The 17,828-nt window shown below is 34.1% G+C and overlaps 2 protein-coding genes and 1 pseudogene across 3 annotated transcripts; 2 read left to right on the forward strand and 1 right to left on the reverse strand.

The window, feature by feature from the left end:
- Nucleotides 1-3,843: 3,843 nt before the first annotated feature.
- On the forward strand, nt 3,844-7,027 carry LOC7477796 (lipid droplet phospholipase 1). 2 transcript variants are annotated; one of them, XR_008058570.1, is made up of 11 exons: nt 3,844-4,183; nt 4,569-4,636; nt 4,810-4,880; nt 4,978-5,220; nt 5,484-5,647; nt 5,765-5,820; nt 5,918-5,970; nt 6,058-6,178; nt 6,343-6,511; nt 6,667-6,784; nt 6,866-7,027. XR_008058570.1 is itself a non-coding variant. In XM_002297889.4 (11 exons), the coding sequence occupies exons 1-10, from the start codon at nt 4,062-4,064 to the stop codon at nt 6,736-6,738; spliced, it is 1,068 nt and encodes a 355-aa protein (XP_002297925.1). In that variant the 5' UTR covers nt 3,850-4,061; the 3' UTR covers nt 6,739-6,784; nt 6,866-7,027. The 2 variants fall into 2 exon arrangements, 1 of the variants encoding a protein (XP_002297925.1); XM_002297889.4 differs by having other exon boundaries at nt 3,850-4,183; nt 6,343-6,440.
- Nucleotides 7,028-8,052: 1,025 nt separating this feature from the next.
- Nucleotides 8,053-14,055, forward strand: LOC18094468 (ATP-dependent 6-phosphofructokinase 4, chloroplastic-like; annotated as a pseudogene).
- Nucleotides 14,056-15,678: 1,623 nt separating this feature from the next.
- On the reverse strand, nt 15,679-16,933 carry LOC7477798 (ethylene-responsive transcription factor ERF106). Its single transcript, XM_002299371.4, has one exon. It carries the CDS (start codon nt 16,676-16,678, stop codon nt 15,965-15,967), a length of 714 nt encoding a protein of 237 aa, XP_002299407.3. The 5' UTR covers nt 16,679-16,933; the 3' UTR covers nt 15,679-15,964.
- Between the last annotated feature and the right edge of the window lie 895 nt (nt 16,934-17,828).

Below are 17,828 nucleotides of genomic sequence, written 5' to 3' on the forward strand. Positions count from 1 at the left end.
AATTATTTGAAGAATTATTAATATTTGAAGCTGTGATTTTAAAGTTTGTAAGACCCTGATTTCTTTCTTTTTTTTTTCATTATTCAGTGCATCATATCCCAATCCTCTCCCCACTAATGCAGTTTTGTCTGTGGTGAATCAATGCATTGCTTAAGGGTTGTGTTGTTGAGCAATCTGGGCTTGCTTTATCAAAACTGAAAAACCAGAAACTGCAGAAAGGAAGATAGGCATGATTGATGCGTACAAGTAAGTTTCATTGTAGGACCTTTTCTAATAGAAAGAAGTGGATAAACCCTAAGACAACGTGACAATAAATTAGGTTAAAAATAATTGTGAAATGGAGTGGTCGGGGGCCACAGTGCTATTTCTTCTATCCCTCTCTGGGTGTCTTTTTCGTAGTTGCTGGGACTTGGCTAGCATTGAAGCTCAGCAATCATCATATGATCCACGTCAGGGGAGGAGTGGACAATATAGATATCAAAGAAACTTATCTGCTAATTATTGGCGTGTGCCAGCTTCTTTTATTCTTTCTGTTTCTCTGCGAGGAAAAGGCAAATTATCAGGTTGTGTCAGGGTTCTTCCCTTATCTTGCCTGCATCTAGGATTTTACCGTAACAGGAAACTTGAAATTCAGGGAGGCTAGAAACTATGCACGAGTTTTGTTCATCATAAATCCGAACTGCATTTTGTAATCATTCCATGGAAAATCCTGTGTAATTTATGTGAATTTTAGATATGTCATGTGTTAGTGAGATTGTAAGTGTAAGAGATTACATATAGTTTAGAGGTAATTATTCCCTGCACAAAGTTAAAATGCACAGGTTTGTAGTATTTTTTTCTTCTTCTTTTTAACCTTTCAATGAGTTCTATTATCCACGAAGAAGAAGAAGAAGATCATGAATCTCTTCTAAGCTTTAGCAAATAACCATAAAAACTCGCTTCTAAGCATCCTCTAACCTTTATCTGTTGCTTGAAAACTAATTTTGGAACTTTTTGTTCCAGTAGAAGTCTATGAAACTTTGAAAGTCAAGTTAGTCGTCACTTATAATTTAATCATGCACTCAATAAAAGTTTTTTTTTTTACTAGTTATATCTTATTAATTATTTTATAAAATTTATTTAAAAAAAATAAAAGAATACAAGGGAAATTTCAGATAAATATATTTTTATTATTTTTTATGGGTCATAAACTTTATATTATCTGTTCTCTTTATGTCTATCTATTTCTTCAAAGCAAAATCCAGTTAAATAACTAATATAATATTACCAAATAAATGCTTGATATTAAGTAGATATACATTATATAAAGAAATCATATATGCTAACTCATATTAAACAAAATTAATTTAGGAATGTTTTTAAAATGAGAAAGTTACATTAAAATTGCTGTCTTCAAGTTTCATATTTTGAAACCGCTTCATAATGATTTCATTATCAATCTCATTAAAGATATCTTTCCCAATATATACAATCAAACTGTTATTTATCCGCTTATCTCTCATCCTATTCCACAATTTATTCTTGAAAATATGCATAACAAAAGAAACTCTCTTCACTGTATTAGTTGCAACTGATAGAAGTAATGACAATTTGCTAAGCATTAATATTAATTTAAAAAACTCTCTCCAAACTATCTTTATTTTTTTTTTATCATTTTCTCCGCAAGACTAATAATACCTTCAATATCAAAGAACTCATCATCATTACGTAGAACAATAATATACATATCAAGTTGGTCACTAAGTACCATAAGGTCCACTATAAAGAATTCATTGGGATAGAAATGAGCAAAGACAATGAGATTTTCTTTGTTGAAAGCAGAGAAAGAGTCATTTGGGTTTAAACATGTCACACAAAGAAGTAACTTCGTACTCGTTGTTACACGTGTGAGGCGTCGCAACGATCATCCTCCTGGATCAGGAATGGTGTGGGTAAAAAGAACAATGAATTCTTGTTCTTTATCAGTAGAAAAAGGAAACAGTAGTTGCCATCTAGTATTTTGGTCACTATGAACCCTAATTGGTCTTTGAATTTGGGAAAGAGAACTAATTACGTAAAGAAAATGTATTAGCACCTTTAATATGTCTTACCTGAGATAAACTGCATTGTTTATGTGTCTGATATAAACTAATGTATTATTTTATTTTATAATCGTTGGTTTATCTAAAGTTTAAGAAAAGTTCTCCTCAATAAGAAAATCCTTATCTTATCACGTTAAAAACCTAACCATTCTAATGTCAATATAACAAATAAACAAAACTATCTTTTTATTTAATATTGAAAATATGTCTTACGTATAAGTTCATAATCTTGGATACTAACAGAAAACAAAATAATTTTTTGGTATTTTTTGAAATATAAACCAAATTCTCATGACTTTAATAAATTGGTTATTAAATTCTAAAATGCATGCATATACATATTTTTGAATTTTTGTATGAAAATACGATATGATTTTTTATATTTTTGAGAGACTAGGGGTTTATACACCCCGCTAATCTTTAAAACCATCACTCGGTTCATAAGGCTCTGATTAGCCCATTAAAAGAAAACATGAAAAAATAATGAAACCAAATCCTTAATATAAAAAATATTTAGAGATGGAATTGAAAAAATAACGAAAGCAAAAAAAAAAAAAAAAAACAAAAGAAATGGAAATCAAAAGAATGAGGGTAAAAATTAAAACCAAAATTAAATTAAATGAGATGTTGATGAATGAAATTGAAATAAAATAATCAAAAAAGAATTGAGGATAAGATAAAAAAATCAAAATAATGAGAATCAAATTAAGAAAAATGAATTGAATTAAATTCGAGGGATATAATTGAAAAAAATTTTTAAAAAAAACAATTAAAAATTAAGAGAATTAAGGACTAAATTGAAAGCTAAAATAGACTCAAATGATTGAAATAAAAAAATAAAAAAAAAATTGAGAAAATAAAAAAGATCAAAATAATGAGGGTCAAATTCTAAAAAAACTGAATTGAATCAAATTTAATGGATGCAATTGAAAAAAAAAATTCAAAATAAAATAAAATAATTAACAATTAAGAAAATAAAAATTAAATTGAAAGTTAAAATAGGCTCAAAAAATAGAATTAAAGTTCAGCAAAAAAAGAAAAAAAAAGAAAAAATCCATCAAAGACCGACCATAGCTCCATCATCCAAACACGCCGGGCCACCTTGAAGAGCACAACCAAAAATTTCTAATGCCATCACAGAATGTGGGTAAGGCCACCGTAATGCACCAATACGAAGCACCCTCGTGTGTATCATTATACCTGACAACTTTTAATTTTAATAATATTAGATTTATGTTTAAAGATAAAACAACCTCTAGCTCAATGTAAATATAACAAAAAAATCTAAGTAAAAATATTAAAATACCCTTGAATCAAAGCTAAAAAAAAACTGATGCAAAGGTCATTCAAGTATTTTTATTGTGCATTGAAAAAAAAAAAAAGTTAACAAAACCCTTGAAATGGTTATATTTAATTTTTGCTTTTAAAAATAATCCAGTCATTATATTATACCTAAAAAATTACGGATCAAAATACCTTATATTAAATTTTACAAAAGCTATTTTACCTGATGGGAAAGACTATTTTACCTTTAAATAAAAATTCAAAAATTAAAAATTAAAGAGCAAAACGATAATTTTAATGGTAATAAATTGTGTCTAGTGCTACAATAATAATAATAAAAACCCCTCTTTTTATCCTTTTTTTTTAATATAAATATATCTCTTTATTCCTTAAAATTTTTTTTTAATTCACTTTCTTTTATATTTTTAATATAAGTAATAATATTTGAAAAAAATATGAATGACAATCAATCGCACCAAACCGAATGGTTAAAAATAAAAACCTTACTTTAATTTTCTCTATAACTACCCTTTTCAGTTTCCTCTGTCCGGGGACTCTCTCACCGCCATTTTTTTCGAGAGAATCAACACAATAACCAAAAACAAATTCTCTGAAGTCATTATTTAAATGCATTTTTGGGTGAAGAACCGTAAAGAAAGCGAGAGAGATAAAAATCAAGAATTGGATCAATAAATCATGGAGAACAGAGTTTGTTCAACAGAATCAGTAAATGGAAGCTGTGATGTCTGGAGTTGTCAAAAATCCGCTGCTGCTTCTGCTGATCATCTTGTCATTATGGTCCACGGTATCCTTGGAAGGTATGCTCTTTTTTTTCTTCTTATTAATCACCGATTATCATGTTTTGTTTATTTAATTTAGTGAATTTTTTTACCTGGTCTTGGTTTAATTTTGTCGACCACGAGAGCAAAATGTTAAAACTTTATTTTAAAAGTTTTTGTTTTATTAATTGAATTTTCACCCACAATTACTGAATTCGGAATTCAATTGATTTGTTGTTTGCTTAATCTAGTGTAATATTTTTTTTATCTGGGTTTGGTTTAATTTTGTAAATTATGAGAGCAAAATCTCAACTTTCTTTTAAAGTTTCCTTTCGAGTTTAACTGAATTTTCGGGCATAATTATTGAATTTGGAATTCGATTAGTTATGCTGTTTGCTAATTGTGGGTGTATTTGAGTGATCAGTAACGCAGATTGGAAGTTTGGAGCAGAGCAGTTTGTTAGAACTTTACCTGATAAAGTATTTGTTCATTGTAAGCATCATTAGTTATGTTTTCGATATTAATAAGAAGCGAAATCCTTTCTTTCCTTTTGAATTCGGTATTTAAGTGGTTGTTGAGTGGAGTTTAAATCATTTCTTTTGGTATCTGTTTTTTTTTTCCTTACTCAGAATGAAATGCTTGGGTTGGTTTTACTTGCATTGCAGGTAGTGAAAAAAATATGTTTAGGCTGACACTTGATGGTGTTGATGTGATGGGTGAGCGGTTGGCTGAGGAGGTATTGCATTTTTTGGATTCATGGGTGTGCCTGTAGTTATTTACTAAGTTTGGATGAATTCTTATGCTGGGTTATTGATGAAATATTTGAATTTTAGGTACTTGAGGTAATTCAAAGAAAGCAGAATTTGCGGAAGATTTCATTTGTTGCACATTCTGTGGGAGGATTAGTGGCCAGATATGCAATTGGAAGATTGTATAGACCACCCAAGAAAGAAAATGTAGCAGATTCAACTGATGGTACAAATGAAGACGACATAAAGGCTACAATAGGTGGCTTGGAGCCTATGAACTTTATCACGGTTGCTACACCTCACCTTGGTTCAAGAGGAAATAAGCAGGTATCATATTTTGATTGTCTTGTGTCATTTAGATTGTCAAATTTGATCAGCATCCACTCAAAAGCATTGAAAAAGCAAATTATTAGGTTATTTAAATGTTTTCATAACAAAAAAATCTGGACTAAATCTGTGCGTAGAAATAGCTTTGCTTGCTTTCCTGCCACTATCTGACTGGGCATGTTAATCATTCCTTAAACCAAGCTTTATTAAATTTAGATTAATCACACTTGTGTATTTCGTTCAAAAAATGTCTTCATTTGCAGGTTCCATTTCTTTTTGGTGTAACTGCCTTTGAGAAAGCAGCTCGCCTCTTGATTCATTGGATATTTAAGAGAACAGGTCGACACCTTTTTCTTACCGATGATGATGAGGGCAATGCTCCATTGCTTAAACGCATGATAGAAGATTATGGTGATTGTTTTTTCATGTATGCCTCTTACACAACAGTTCTTTATGCAGATTTTTTCTTTTTGTAGTTTCTTGAGACGTCATCTTCATGATATCCAAATATGCAATTAATAAGGGCACCTAACTAATTTTGTAGGTCGGCATTGTGTATATTCAAACGCCGGGTGGCATATTCAAATGTGGGCTATGACCGTATCCTTTTTGTTCATTCAAAGTAGCTGTGAGTGATATATAATCTGAAAACATGGCAGAGTCTTTATTCTCTGTTTCCTTAATGAAAATTGTTTAGATATTGTGGGCTGGAGAACGTCGTCCATCAGGCGTAATTATGAATTGCCAAAGGTACATCTGCTTCCACTGTATAGTTCTCCTTTATCTTATTGCCTGTTGGTTAGAACGTCCTGACTGAAATGTCATTTTATGTTTTAGTGGGAAGATAATATGAACAAGGAATATCCGCATATTGTATACGAAGAACGCTGTAAGGCCCGTGATGCCGAGCAGTCTGAACTTATTTCGACAGAAGATGATGGTTCGGACAAGCTAGAAGGTATATTTTGAATGAAAAGATGCAGCCACTATGATCACCTCATTTGTTTTAATTCCCTTGCCCAACTTGTCTAATGAGAACTTCTTCTTGTTTGGGGAATTTCCGTCCACCACAATTACTGCTTATCAATTTTAAAAGTTTGTTGATTGGTTTTTTTTGTGCAGAGGAACTAGTGGCTGGTTTATCCCGTGTGTCATGGGAAAAAGTGGACGTTAGCTTCCATGCCAGCCGACAGAGGTTTGCTGCTCATAGTGTAATTCAGGTCTCTCTCATTCTCCCCTCATGCATGCATCCATTCGTCCTCACTGCAGTGTTATGTTTTTTGGTTATATGGTATGAAAATACTAACCATCTCTTGGGAATAATAATGGTCTCATCAGTGCTCATGTGCAAGGAAAAAAAAAAAAAAACTCCTCGGAAAATGAAAATTAACACCATAAATTTCTGTGTTTCTGAAGGAACCTAACACCATTCTGTACATATTGCAGGTTAAAGATGAAATGATGCATATGGAAGGTGCAGATGTGATACGACATATGATTGATCATTTTCTTCTGTAAAAACCAATGACTCCTAGACATAACAACATTACAGCTGTCCTACATGGTAAGTTACTAAATGAGTATGCTATATTGAAATCCTGGTTTCTGGACCTTTCATCTGTACCTGAAAGTGCATTTATCACAGGTTGAAGGTTGTCAACTATCGTGGTGATGGTGAATTCAGCTAAAACTACGAAGACTAAACGACCAATTTAATAGAAATTTTGGTTTATTCATTTTTGTATCGTGCAAACATTTCTATGATCATCAATAAATGAAAAACAAAATGCTACATATTTAGCTCTTATCATTGTTTTAATGCTTGTATGCATGTATGCTGGCTGTGGTTGCCAGAAGTATGGTTGAAAGTCCAAACGAGGAAATGCGACAGGGCATGCTTTATTTGAACTCTCTTTTCATTGTATGCTTTATCTGAAGTTAACCTATGCATTAGAGTATTTCTTTTGAGGTTCCTCCTCCTTTAAGCCGGTTAAGCATGGCCTAGTAGCCTACATTTCTCATCGCTCGCGTTCCTCGAAATTTCTCAATTTCATCTGTGTTGATAAATTTTTAAATTGGTACCTGTATTTTCCAATTTATGTCAAAATCATCTACTAATAGATTAAATCATCAACTAATAACTGTTTAATTCATTATTGAACATATTTGATATGAAAAATAAGAACACATTAATGTGTTTATTCCATCTAGTTTATGTTTAGTGATCGAAGGATCTATTACTTTCATGCGTATAATTGGATTGAAAAAATTATCAACACAGAGTGGTGGAAATGTATTTTACCATCTTGACAAGTATACGTGGATGAGGTGGGGTTTTGTAATTTATCCATAGCAGAATGATTAAGTGTGTGTTGGTATTTGATAGTTTTTAGTATTACAGTGTAGAGTATTTTTTTTTTTATATTAGTATATTAAAATTATTTGTAAAATCTTAAAAAAAATATTAATCTAATATTTTTTAAGTGAAATATAACTAAAAATAAAAATTACCATAAAAAGATCGTTTTTAATGGGATTCAGTAAACTACACATTGACTCCAAAAATCCGCAATCGAGCCAATCAAAGAAAAACAAAAGTAAAAGAAAATGTGTTGAATATTCTCGCAAACCAATAGAAAGTATACACATGGCATGTAATTAAAACCCCAGTTAAATCGTCGGCACCTAATCATTCCCCCCTTACCGAAATAAACGCTCTCAGGAAGATCTCCCTCTTCAGTCTCTCCGTTTGAACGATGGATCTCAATAGCTGCTGCTGCTGCTTCATTTATTATCAGTGGAATCCCACAAATTCTCATTATTTCAATTTAACTCCAACTTTCCTCTCAAGTCCAAAATTCCCCCACAAAATCACTCTTTTGGCGCCAAAATCACCCAATCAGAGTCAGAGCTCTTAACGATGATGGTTTCGTCCTCGAAGTTGTGCCTCACCTGATCGATTTCCCCTCTAATTTACCAGTAATCAATGATTATGTTTTTCTTTTCAATTTAAGTTTCAATTGATGATTTATTTACCTTTTATTTTTGCTCGTATCCAAATCCTTTGCATTACAGCCAAGCCCACGCGATTTTCAAGTGCATGAATTCATTGATTATTTGAATTAATTTAGGATTCTATTGCTCTTTTTTTAATTTTGAATCGGCAGGCAGACTTTTGTTGGACCAGAAGATGTAGTTGCAAACAAGTAAGCACACTGACTTGTAATTTTTTCTGCTGCAAACGACATGTCATTCAATCATTTCTCACTCTTTTTTTTTTTAATAGATTGTTGTTCATAAAGATAGTCCTAGAGGTGTACATTTCCGGCGAGCCGGTCCGAGAGATAATGTAATTTTTTTAATTTGTAAATTTAAATTTATTTATGCTTCTAAAAGCATTATTTCTTAGGAATTATTCAGTACACGGGTGGGTTAGGTGGTGCACGTGCTTCATCACTCGCATACAGGTGGGACCCACTTAATGGTCACAACACGTGGCGCAGCATGGATGTGAGTGAGAGAGCAGGGCATTAGGTGTGAAATTGTAGAAGCTGATTGTTGTTGATTCAACTGGTGTGATGATATATGTATAGGTGTATTTTAAGCCTGAAGAAGTGCGTGCTTGCATAGTGACATGCGGGGGCTTATGTCCAGGGCTCAATACAGTGATTCTATGGAGTTGGTGATGTACTTGGCATTATGGTGAGTTTTATCCAGAGACAGGTAGAGAGTTGTGTTTAATTGTTGAATTGTTTGCTTTGAGAAAGAGTTTTCAAACGGTTGATTGAATTTGCAGGGAGGTTATAGGGGTTCTTATCCGAGAAACACCATAAATTTCATGCCCAAAGTTGTGAATGACATACATAAGCGCGGTGGCACATTTCTTTGCACTTCACGGGGAGGTCATGATACTAACAAGATAGTTGATATTATTCAGGACAAGAGAATAAATCAGGTGCATACACATTTTTCTTTCATAAATTTCCAAATATGGTACACAACCTGAATGAAATAAGGTAGACTGGTTTTGTGGATGTATAAGTATATATTGTTGGAGGTAATGACACCCAGAGAGGAGCAGCTTTAATTTACAAGGTGGTTATTTCTCCAATAAGAACTTGTTCCGTGACTTCCGTCAATTGTACCGATCAGTCAGCCTGCATTATGGTATGATGCAAGTGTATCACACTTGCATGCCTTTTCTTCTCTTCAATTTGTGTTTTTGGTACATTTTTACAAGGAAGTTGAGAAATGTGGTCTTGAAGTGGCAGTTGCTGGGATCCCCTAGATGATTGATAATGACATTGCGGTGAGTTTTGTATTTCATTCTGCAATTTTATGCTTCAGAGCAAGGTTTGATTTTCAAGGCTTAGCACATTTTTTTCAAATGTTTGTAGTTTTGGAATTGGCGTGCTTGAGTTGAACTGTATTGAACCTCGAAAATGATGTAAATTGCATTGTTGTTGTAGGTGATAGACAAATCTTTTGGAATTGATACTGCTGTTGAAGAAGCTCAGAGAGCAACTAATGCTGCGCATGTGGAGGTTGAAAGTGAGGAAAATGGAGTTGGAATTGTTAACCTTATGGGCAGATACAGTTGGAACATAGTTTAATAGATGGCACATTAATGGCCATCAGATTCTCACTGTATTTATTCTTTCCTTCCAGCTTCCTTGCGCTTTGAATCCTGCAGGTTTCATTGCAATGTTTGCAACTTTGGCAAATTGAGACATGGTAAGACTTTTTTTGGTAATCGTCTTCTTGAACTTGCAAATATTTGGATCCAATTTCGATGTCATTAGAGTGTCATATTTGATGATAAGTAAATCAAAGGCACTTTCTGAGAGGGTTGGAAAATAATAACTTGATGTGGACATAAGATTGAGTCCAGGATCCTTATTAGCCAATAAAGTTACCCATGATCATCCTGTTTTATTGAGTCATAACAATAATGTGATCGTTTGCCTCCAGGTTTGGCTGTTTCAGGAAGTTTGGCCTTATTGTTTGTGTATGAAGCAATGATTTGTTGTTTAATCACTATTTTGTAACAGGATTGTGTGCTAGGAAAAATTAGGTAGTGTTATATACCATCTTTGATGCTGGACGTCTTTGAAAATGGTAGATTTAAGCATGCCTTCTGTGTAAAGGATGTTGCAAGCTCGTTTTCCTAGAAAACATATTGCTTCATACACACACATGTATGTGTATCTTTATTCTGTATTTATGTATGTGTGAATGGTTGTACATATGCATGCATAAGTAATTGTATGAGCTATATTCCCAACTCTCTCACTTTTAGCATAGGGTTCCCTTTTCTTCTCCAAACTACGTGTTGGAAAAGGTATTGCTTCAGGATGTGCTTCAATGGTGTGGTTTAGTGCCCAAAATCACTCATAATATTACAACTTAGTGATATGCTACTGTGTTCGGATATTGAAATATAACAGGATTGCCTTTTGAATTTATTGAAAAGAGGATAAAAGAAAATGGGCATTTGTTATTGTGTTAGCAGAAGGAACTGGGCAGGAATATGTTGCTCAGAACATGCATGCAGTTGATGAGGGAGATGCTTCAGGGAACAGGCTACTTCTAGATGTTGGTCTGTGGTTAACTCAAAAGGTTAAGGTGGGTTCAAAAAGTTGCCATCTCTCTTACCTCAAGTTTTTTTATTTCACAGAATAGTGTACTTATGTGCCTTTTTTTTTATGAGTTTGTTCGTCTATGATTTTCATATGTGCTTTTATTTTTAATTCTTCTCTCTCTCTCTCTCTTTTGCGGTGGGTGGGGGATGTGGGGGATGGGTTTGGGGGGGCGCTGCTGACAGGAGGTATGATATTGTAGGCTGTTACTGCCTTGTTAAGCAATTACTTATCCCAAACTGGAGGTATGATATTGTAGGCTGTTACTGCCCTGTTAAGCAATTACTTATCCCAAACTTGGTGTTCTAACTTTCTTGGGCCTCAAAATTATGAGCCCGTTTGGTATTCTGGTAGCAGTTTCTTTTCAATGTGCTTTTCGCTTGAAAATACATTGAAATAATGTTTTTTTTTTAAAAACAAAATTTATTTTTAACATCAGCACATCAAAACGTTTTGAAAAAAAATAAAATAATTTGAAGCAAAGAAAAACATAAAAAATTTTCAAAATTTTTCAAAAACTCTTTTGAAATACAAAAATAAATGGGCTCTATGCCACATAGCAATCATGTTAGGTGGTAAATTGGTACAACCGCCTAGTACCTAATTTTAATACATTTATGTTGCTGTACCCATCATTCTGTTTGAGACAGACCATTTTTTTCATTTCTGTTACCACATCTATTTACTTTGTTATTGTTATTATTAATGTTATTCCTTTCAGACTGACTGTTAGTATCTCATGTTGCAGGATCATTTTACAAAGGTTAAGAAGATGGAGATAGATATGAAATATATAGGTATCTCCCAAATGATTGCATTAGAATTTTATCTTTGGTATAACTAAGTGGTCCATGTGATGATTCTCACTTCTGCTAAACACAATCCTAATTCAAGGTTGACCTTTTTATGCAAACTACAGCCATTGGAAAAAAAATTTACTGTTTGATTGAAGGAAAAAAAAATGTGAACAATGTACTTGGCAGGCTTATCTCTAGCTAATGAAAGGTTATGCTAAAAACCTTGTCCTAAAAATACTTGCTGATTTGAGGCCAGATAAGAAAGGTTTGTATGGTGAAATTGTGTAATATTCATTTTCATTGAGTTGGTTATCCTAGGATCAAGAATTAAGAAAGTATGTTTGAGAACCTTGTGAAAATTATCCCCTATACCGATGACAGAGAAGAGGTCTATGTATCTGAATGTTGATATATTCGTATGCAGATCCTACATACATGATACGAGCTATTCCAAGTAATGCATCAGAAAACATCTCTTGCACCCTTCTTGCACAAAGTGCTGTTCAGGGGGCCATGGGTGGGTACACGGGATTCACAGTTGGTCCAGTTAACAGTAGACGTGCTTATATTCCCATATCTGTAAGCACGTCCTCTTCTCAATATGTGTATAAGAGGGCATCTCCAATGGCAAAAACCATTTAGAAGAGCCAAATTTTTAATATAGTTTTTTGAATAGAGTAAATATGTTTTTTTTTTCTTACATGCACTCCAATGGGAAAAAAGCTATTTTAACAAACAATTTGTATTTTAATATATTTGATATTAATACTTTTGGCTCTTTGAGAAAAGCCGTTGAGAAAAGATATGGAGATGAAAGAAGAAATCTTTAAATAATATTTTTTTTTAATGTTTTTGGCTCTTTTGATAGCTATGTAGGAATGACTTTTCATTGAGAGAAAAAGGGATTTTGGCTCTTCATTTGGCTATCCCATTGGAGCTACAAAACCAGGGGAGAAAAGCTAAATTGCTTTTTTCTTTTTTCTTTTGGCTCTTCCATTGGAGATGCCCTGACTACCATGACTTTATATGAATACAATTTCACTTGCTGGTTTAGCTTTTTTTAAAATATAGAGACTAAATTGCTTTGTTTTTTTTTTTAAAAAAAATCTTTTGGCTCTTCCATTGAAGATTCCCTGACTAACATGACTTTCTATGAATACAATTTCACTTGCTGGTTTAGCTTTTTTTTTTAAAATATAGACTTGGCTCTTATATTTGTAATTTTACTAGTTGAATGTCTAAGTGTGAATCAATCTGTCAAAAACTTGTGAGAAGCCTTTATATATTATGCATTTAAACAGGAAAAGCTAAATTCTCATCAATTTGGTTGGATTAATAAAATTAACTTACCCTGTAAGTGAGTAGTGGATTAAATTCCTGTCATTATAAGATCTCGTAAGTGCTTGAGTCTCAGAGGAGGAATAATAAATATAAGATGTGAAAGAATAAATTCGACTCCTGCTAGGGCGCAGGAATGCAAAACTAATTTGGGGTGCTGCTGCTGCCTTATCACAGATGAAAACTAGTACATTCCCTGCTCCGTTGTCAGTCACTTGTACTTACAGTTTACACAAAAGCATTATATAGTTTCTTTGCACCAGAGTGCAAGAAACTGTTCTATTTTCCTCCTGCTGATACAGACAGTGCAGAATATGATTAACTGTTAGTGGCCTTTTTATTATTGTTCAATGCTGGGCTAACCTTATAGTTGCCTTGTAAATTGCCTGTTCCTTTCAGTCTTCTGAAGTAGTGAGAGTTCAATTTTAAGCTGTTATTGAACTCCAAAAACGCACAACAATTATTTTTAATTAGTAGCAGGGTAGATCTTGGAGCTTGTGGAAGCAATTATAAATTCTGTGACTAATGCAATACAATTTTGTGATGCAAAATCGACTCAACTGTTGTGATATTGCAGAGAGTGACAGAGGCACAAAACACAGTGAAGTTAACAGAGGATGTGGGCCTGACTGCTTGCTTCTACAAATCAGCCTAGTTTCTTGAATTCCAATGAGACACTTGCAAGAAACAGTTGATAGAGAGACTGTTGATCGGATCCACAACCTGAAGATTAGTTCTACTTAGATTTTATGGGTCTGAGCAAAAATCCAAACAGGTCAGTGTCATCTCTTGTTCTTTCCACTATGGTGAAAGACCTGAAATCTTCTAATCATGAGGAATTCAAGAACGTACCACAGATGTAAATTCACCACTGCTTTTAATCAAGTAGAAATATTATTTGGTGGCTGCCATTCATGATGATTCTTAAATTATAGACAAAACTTTAGGTTCTATCTTTTGCAAGAGTCTGGTGTTTTAGGACAACACTGTCTGTTTCTCAATGACTTGCCATCATATTTACTAAATTCAAATGATATCAATGTACATTTATAGTTAGTTAATGAACATTGTCTTACGCTTGCACTTTGTTCGTGTTTAGATCGTTTAGCTGATCAACTCTCTATATGCAATGAATTGATGATGATAAAACTTGCATTAGACTGGTTCGACAGTGTCTATGATTGGTTACATGCCTGTTTTACTTGACAAGTAATTTATGTGCATCTTTTATGAAAATTTCATGTAAATTAGAGTTTGTTCCCCTCTCAGAGAGAAATCTTCGAGAGTAGGTGGTCCTTTACTCTATTGCTTTATAGCCAAACTCCAAATTCAAAAACAGACAGCTCTAATAAATCCAGTGGTGATGAGATCATCTGGAGGAGAGCCGCGACATGGACGACGATAATAGGACATGTAGTATCTTTTGTCTCATTTACAAAGTTGCAAGTTGCTCGCTGTGCCTATCATTTACAACTGGTTACGTACCAGTCGCTCATGTGGCTCATTGTACATGGTCAAACACGAATTTGGGGAACAAAACTTCCGCTGCTAGATTCAATTCGGGACCCCTCCTTGCAACTTGCTCATAAAGTCTTTCACCGTCTCAGCGAATGCAATCATAAACATGACAGGAATAGTCAATTAAGAGCAAGTTCCAAGACTTTGGCAACTCTTGGTACACATTGTCATGCATGTACCTGCATATAAAAGATGTTAACTTGGTGCCCTGTTTGTTTTTGTATTATAAAAGTTTTTTAAAAAAATATTAATTTTTTTTTTGTTTAAAATTAATTTTTTTTTAGTATTTTTAGATCATTTTGATGTCAAAAATAATTTTTTAAAAATAAAAAAAATATTATTTTAAAGTATTTTTGAGCGAAAAACATTTTAAAAAACAATTGTTATCACACTAATAAGTGAATTGAGGGTGTGTATATATATATATATATATATATATATATTTTTTATTTGTTTGTCTGGAGGGGGATTACCATTTAACATCTTCAAACCTCTTCTTGGAGGAGGTATGGTTACTAATTGTATTGTGTCTATGCCACAGAAGATTAGATATGAGCAAACTCGAAATAGTCCTATAATCATCATTCATCTTCCTTGAGGTAGCTGTAGGTTCCAGGTCTTTACTACACCCAACCCCTTTAGGCCACTGTCTCAACAAGAGTCAAGATTAATGATGGATCGTACCCTTTAAAGCCGTAGACCATGGTAAACTCAGAAGACTTCCAAATTCCAGCAGTGAGACTGAAATCCCGTCAGCAAGTTGCACATAATTAACCTCTCAAGTGGTTTCTATGAGAGCCGACAGGCAGATTTATGGTCATTTGTTATGACTTTAGATGAGGAAAAATATCTACTTCATTATTATCCCAGTATCTACCTCTTTCCTAGATCACTGTTTGGGTAGATATATTTTCTAAATACAACAGTAACAGTCATTATTATCTCCTGTGACTGTGAGAGAGTTTCCTAGTCAATTTACGAGAGTAATGTTTGGAGTGGCGTTTAGGCACGGGAGTCTCTCAAATGAGGAGGGGGGGGGGGACTACTTGATGATGGTGTTATTAGAATTGACAATGCATATTACAATAATTTTGCAGACCAAGTCACAAAACGAAAATCATAACAATACAAGGATAGAGAACAAGAGAAGAGGTTAGGAGTCAAGATTCAGAAAGTATGGCACCCATGGATTGGATTTTCTTTGACAATTCATTCATGATACTGCCATTATTTACACTCGTAACATTATCCTAATCACACACGTACGGCTAATTACACAAACATACCACACGCTCAACCTTAGGAGAATTCCGTTGGTGGATGAGTCTTTATTCGCCTAATAGGGTGTTATATCTTTTTTTCTTTGATGAACTTGGTCCCTTTTTTTTTTCTAAGATGAAGGCCTTCGATCCAACGTGGTTTGTATGCGGGGCCTTATTCGAACATTGCCTACTAATCTACTGACACGTAAAGCAAAACTGGCTTTCGAGATAACGGTGACAGTTGCTCCTCGTCAGAAAAGCCCTCCACTTCCTCTCCACTCCACTCTACATCCCAATTTTCCGGCGAGACATCAACAGATTCTGGCAGCACCTCCTCTCTCTTCACTCTTCTCCTCTTCCTGCCCGTGGCCGGAGGCGAGCTGGACAGTCCAGCCTCCAAAGGAAAATTCAGGATTGCTTTCCTGCCCCTCATTTTGAATGCAGCACAGTCATAAGCTCTTGCGGCATCGATATCACTGTCAAAAGTACCTAACCAAACCCGACTACCCTTCCTGGTTGGGTCACGGATCTCCGCCGCAAACTTTCCCCATGGCCTTCTTCGGACCCCTCTGTAATGCCTTAATATTGTCTCTTCTCTATCTGTCATCTTTACGAGTTCAGGTGGTGGGGACTGATTACTTGAATCTGAAAACATGGGTTCAGGAGGTGTCAAATCTATGATTTCAGATTTTATTTCAAAGCTACAGGTTTCTTGGGTGCTATAGTAACTTTGGTCTGATACTGGGGAGTTGGATTCAGACCCAGATAGGGAGTTCTCTAGTTTAACAGATATACTGGCTACAGTGGACTCAAGATTACTGATGAACTCATCTGTGGAGGTGAAGTCTCCGAGAAGATGTTGTCTTATGAGTTCTAACGTGGAGGATTCTTCTGGGGTTGCCATTTTTTAAAGACAGAAAAAATGAGCCAAAAAAGTGGATGTATGGGGTGGTAGTCAAGTAGTTTTTTATATACAGGGAGTGAATTCAAGTTGCTACTTTTGCTTTGAAAAATCAACATCAAATGGGACTTCCTGAATTTATTAGATGCAGCAAGGTTACAGCATATGGAGCATCATTGTACACGGTTTTTACCCAAGTTTTGGAGCTGGATTTGGGTCATCTTATCCAAACCTCATTAATGGGGATAAATTGAGGGTTCGGGGGATTTCAAGTTGGCCGGGAGGTAAAGATCATCGAGTTTTGGTGTTTTGTGTGTGTCACAATAAGCACAACTTATGCTTGGCATCTAATGTGCATGTTGTGTGTTGACATCTTGAATTGTTGGGGGGCAGATCTTGCAACTAGCCTAGTAGGTCCCGCTATGAACTAAGCCTATCAAAGGTCTCTCGTATTATTTTCTCCGTTAGCCTTCACGTATTTTGTTGTAGTTTGTGGCTACTAGGAAAATGCGAAGCGCTTTCACGGTATAATAAAGAGATATTGAAAAAAATTATTAATATTTATTAGATGGTTAGAATTTATTGGAAGGTTAAGTTTTTTTTTAACGGTTTAGCATCTATTATAAATAAATATCATGTAATCCTATTTCAATATAATAAAAAATAAAAGCTCCTTGTTATTGTGAATATAAGCATACTGTCAAACCACGTTGATGCGCTTGAAGCAAGATAAATTTTTATTAAATGTTGCTCTTCGCAAAGGTAACAAGATAGTTAATGCGTTTCAGAAGAGTGATGACATAATATACCGCGCTTTATAAACGCGACATGTCGTAAAATTTAAATCCCTTATTAGATTAAAGAAAATAGACAGACGCAACTTCTTCACTTTAAAAACTGACTTTCACATTCCTTGTCTCCTTAAAAAAAATAGCAAATCACTTGTTTTTCTTCCTTTAAAACACTCAAAAATCAAACCCATCTTAGTCTCCAAGCATTCTGAGATGTTTTCCTCTTTAAAATCCACCTCTGCCACTGCTGCAACCTCTGCCCCCACCGCCAAACTATTTTTCTAGTCTTACAAGCAAGGTAAACATATGACATTGCTATGAATTTGTGTTTGGTTTAGTTGAAATGAAATCATTATTTAGGG

Source organism: Populus trichocarpa, chromosome 1 (assembly GCF_000002775.5).
Source record: "Populus trichocarpa isolate Nisqually-1 chromosome 1, P.trichocarpa_v4.1, whole genome shotgun sequence".
NCBI lineage: Eukaryota > Viridiplantae > Streptophyta > Magnoliopsida > Malpighiales > Salicaceae > Populus > Populus trichocarpa.

Bases quoted from the DNA above. Each gene is read 5' to 3' on its own strand.
- LOC7477796 (XM_002297889.4), top strand. From the start codon at position 4,062: ATGGAGAACAGAGTTTGTTCAACAGAATCAGTAAATGGAAGCTGTGAT. The intron at 4,184-4,568 runs GTATGCTCTTTT...TTGAGTGATCAG, and splicing joins GTCCACGGTATCCTTGGAAG to TAACGCAGATTGGAAGTTTG. The intron at 5,221-5,483 runs GTATCATATTTT...CTTCATTTGCAG, and splicing joins GTTCAAGAGGAAATAAGCAG to GTTCCATTTCTTTTTGGTGT.
- LOC7477798 (XM_002299371.4), bottom strand. From the start codon at position 16,678: ATGGCAACCCCAGAAGAATCCTCCACGTTAGAACTCATAAGACAACAT.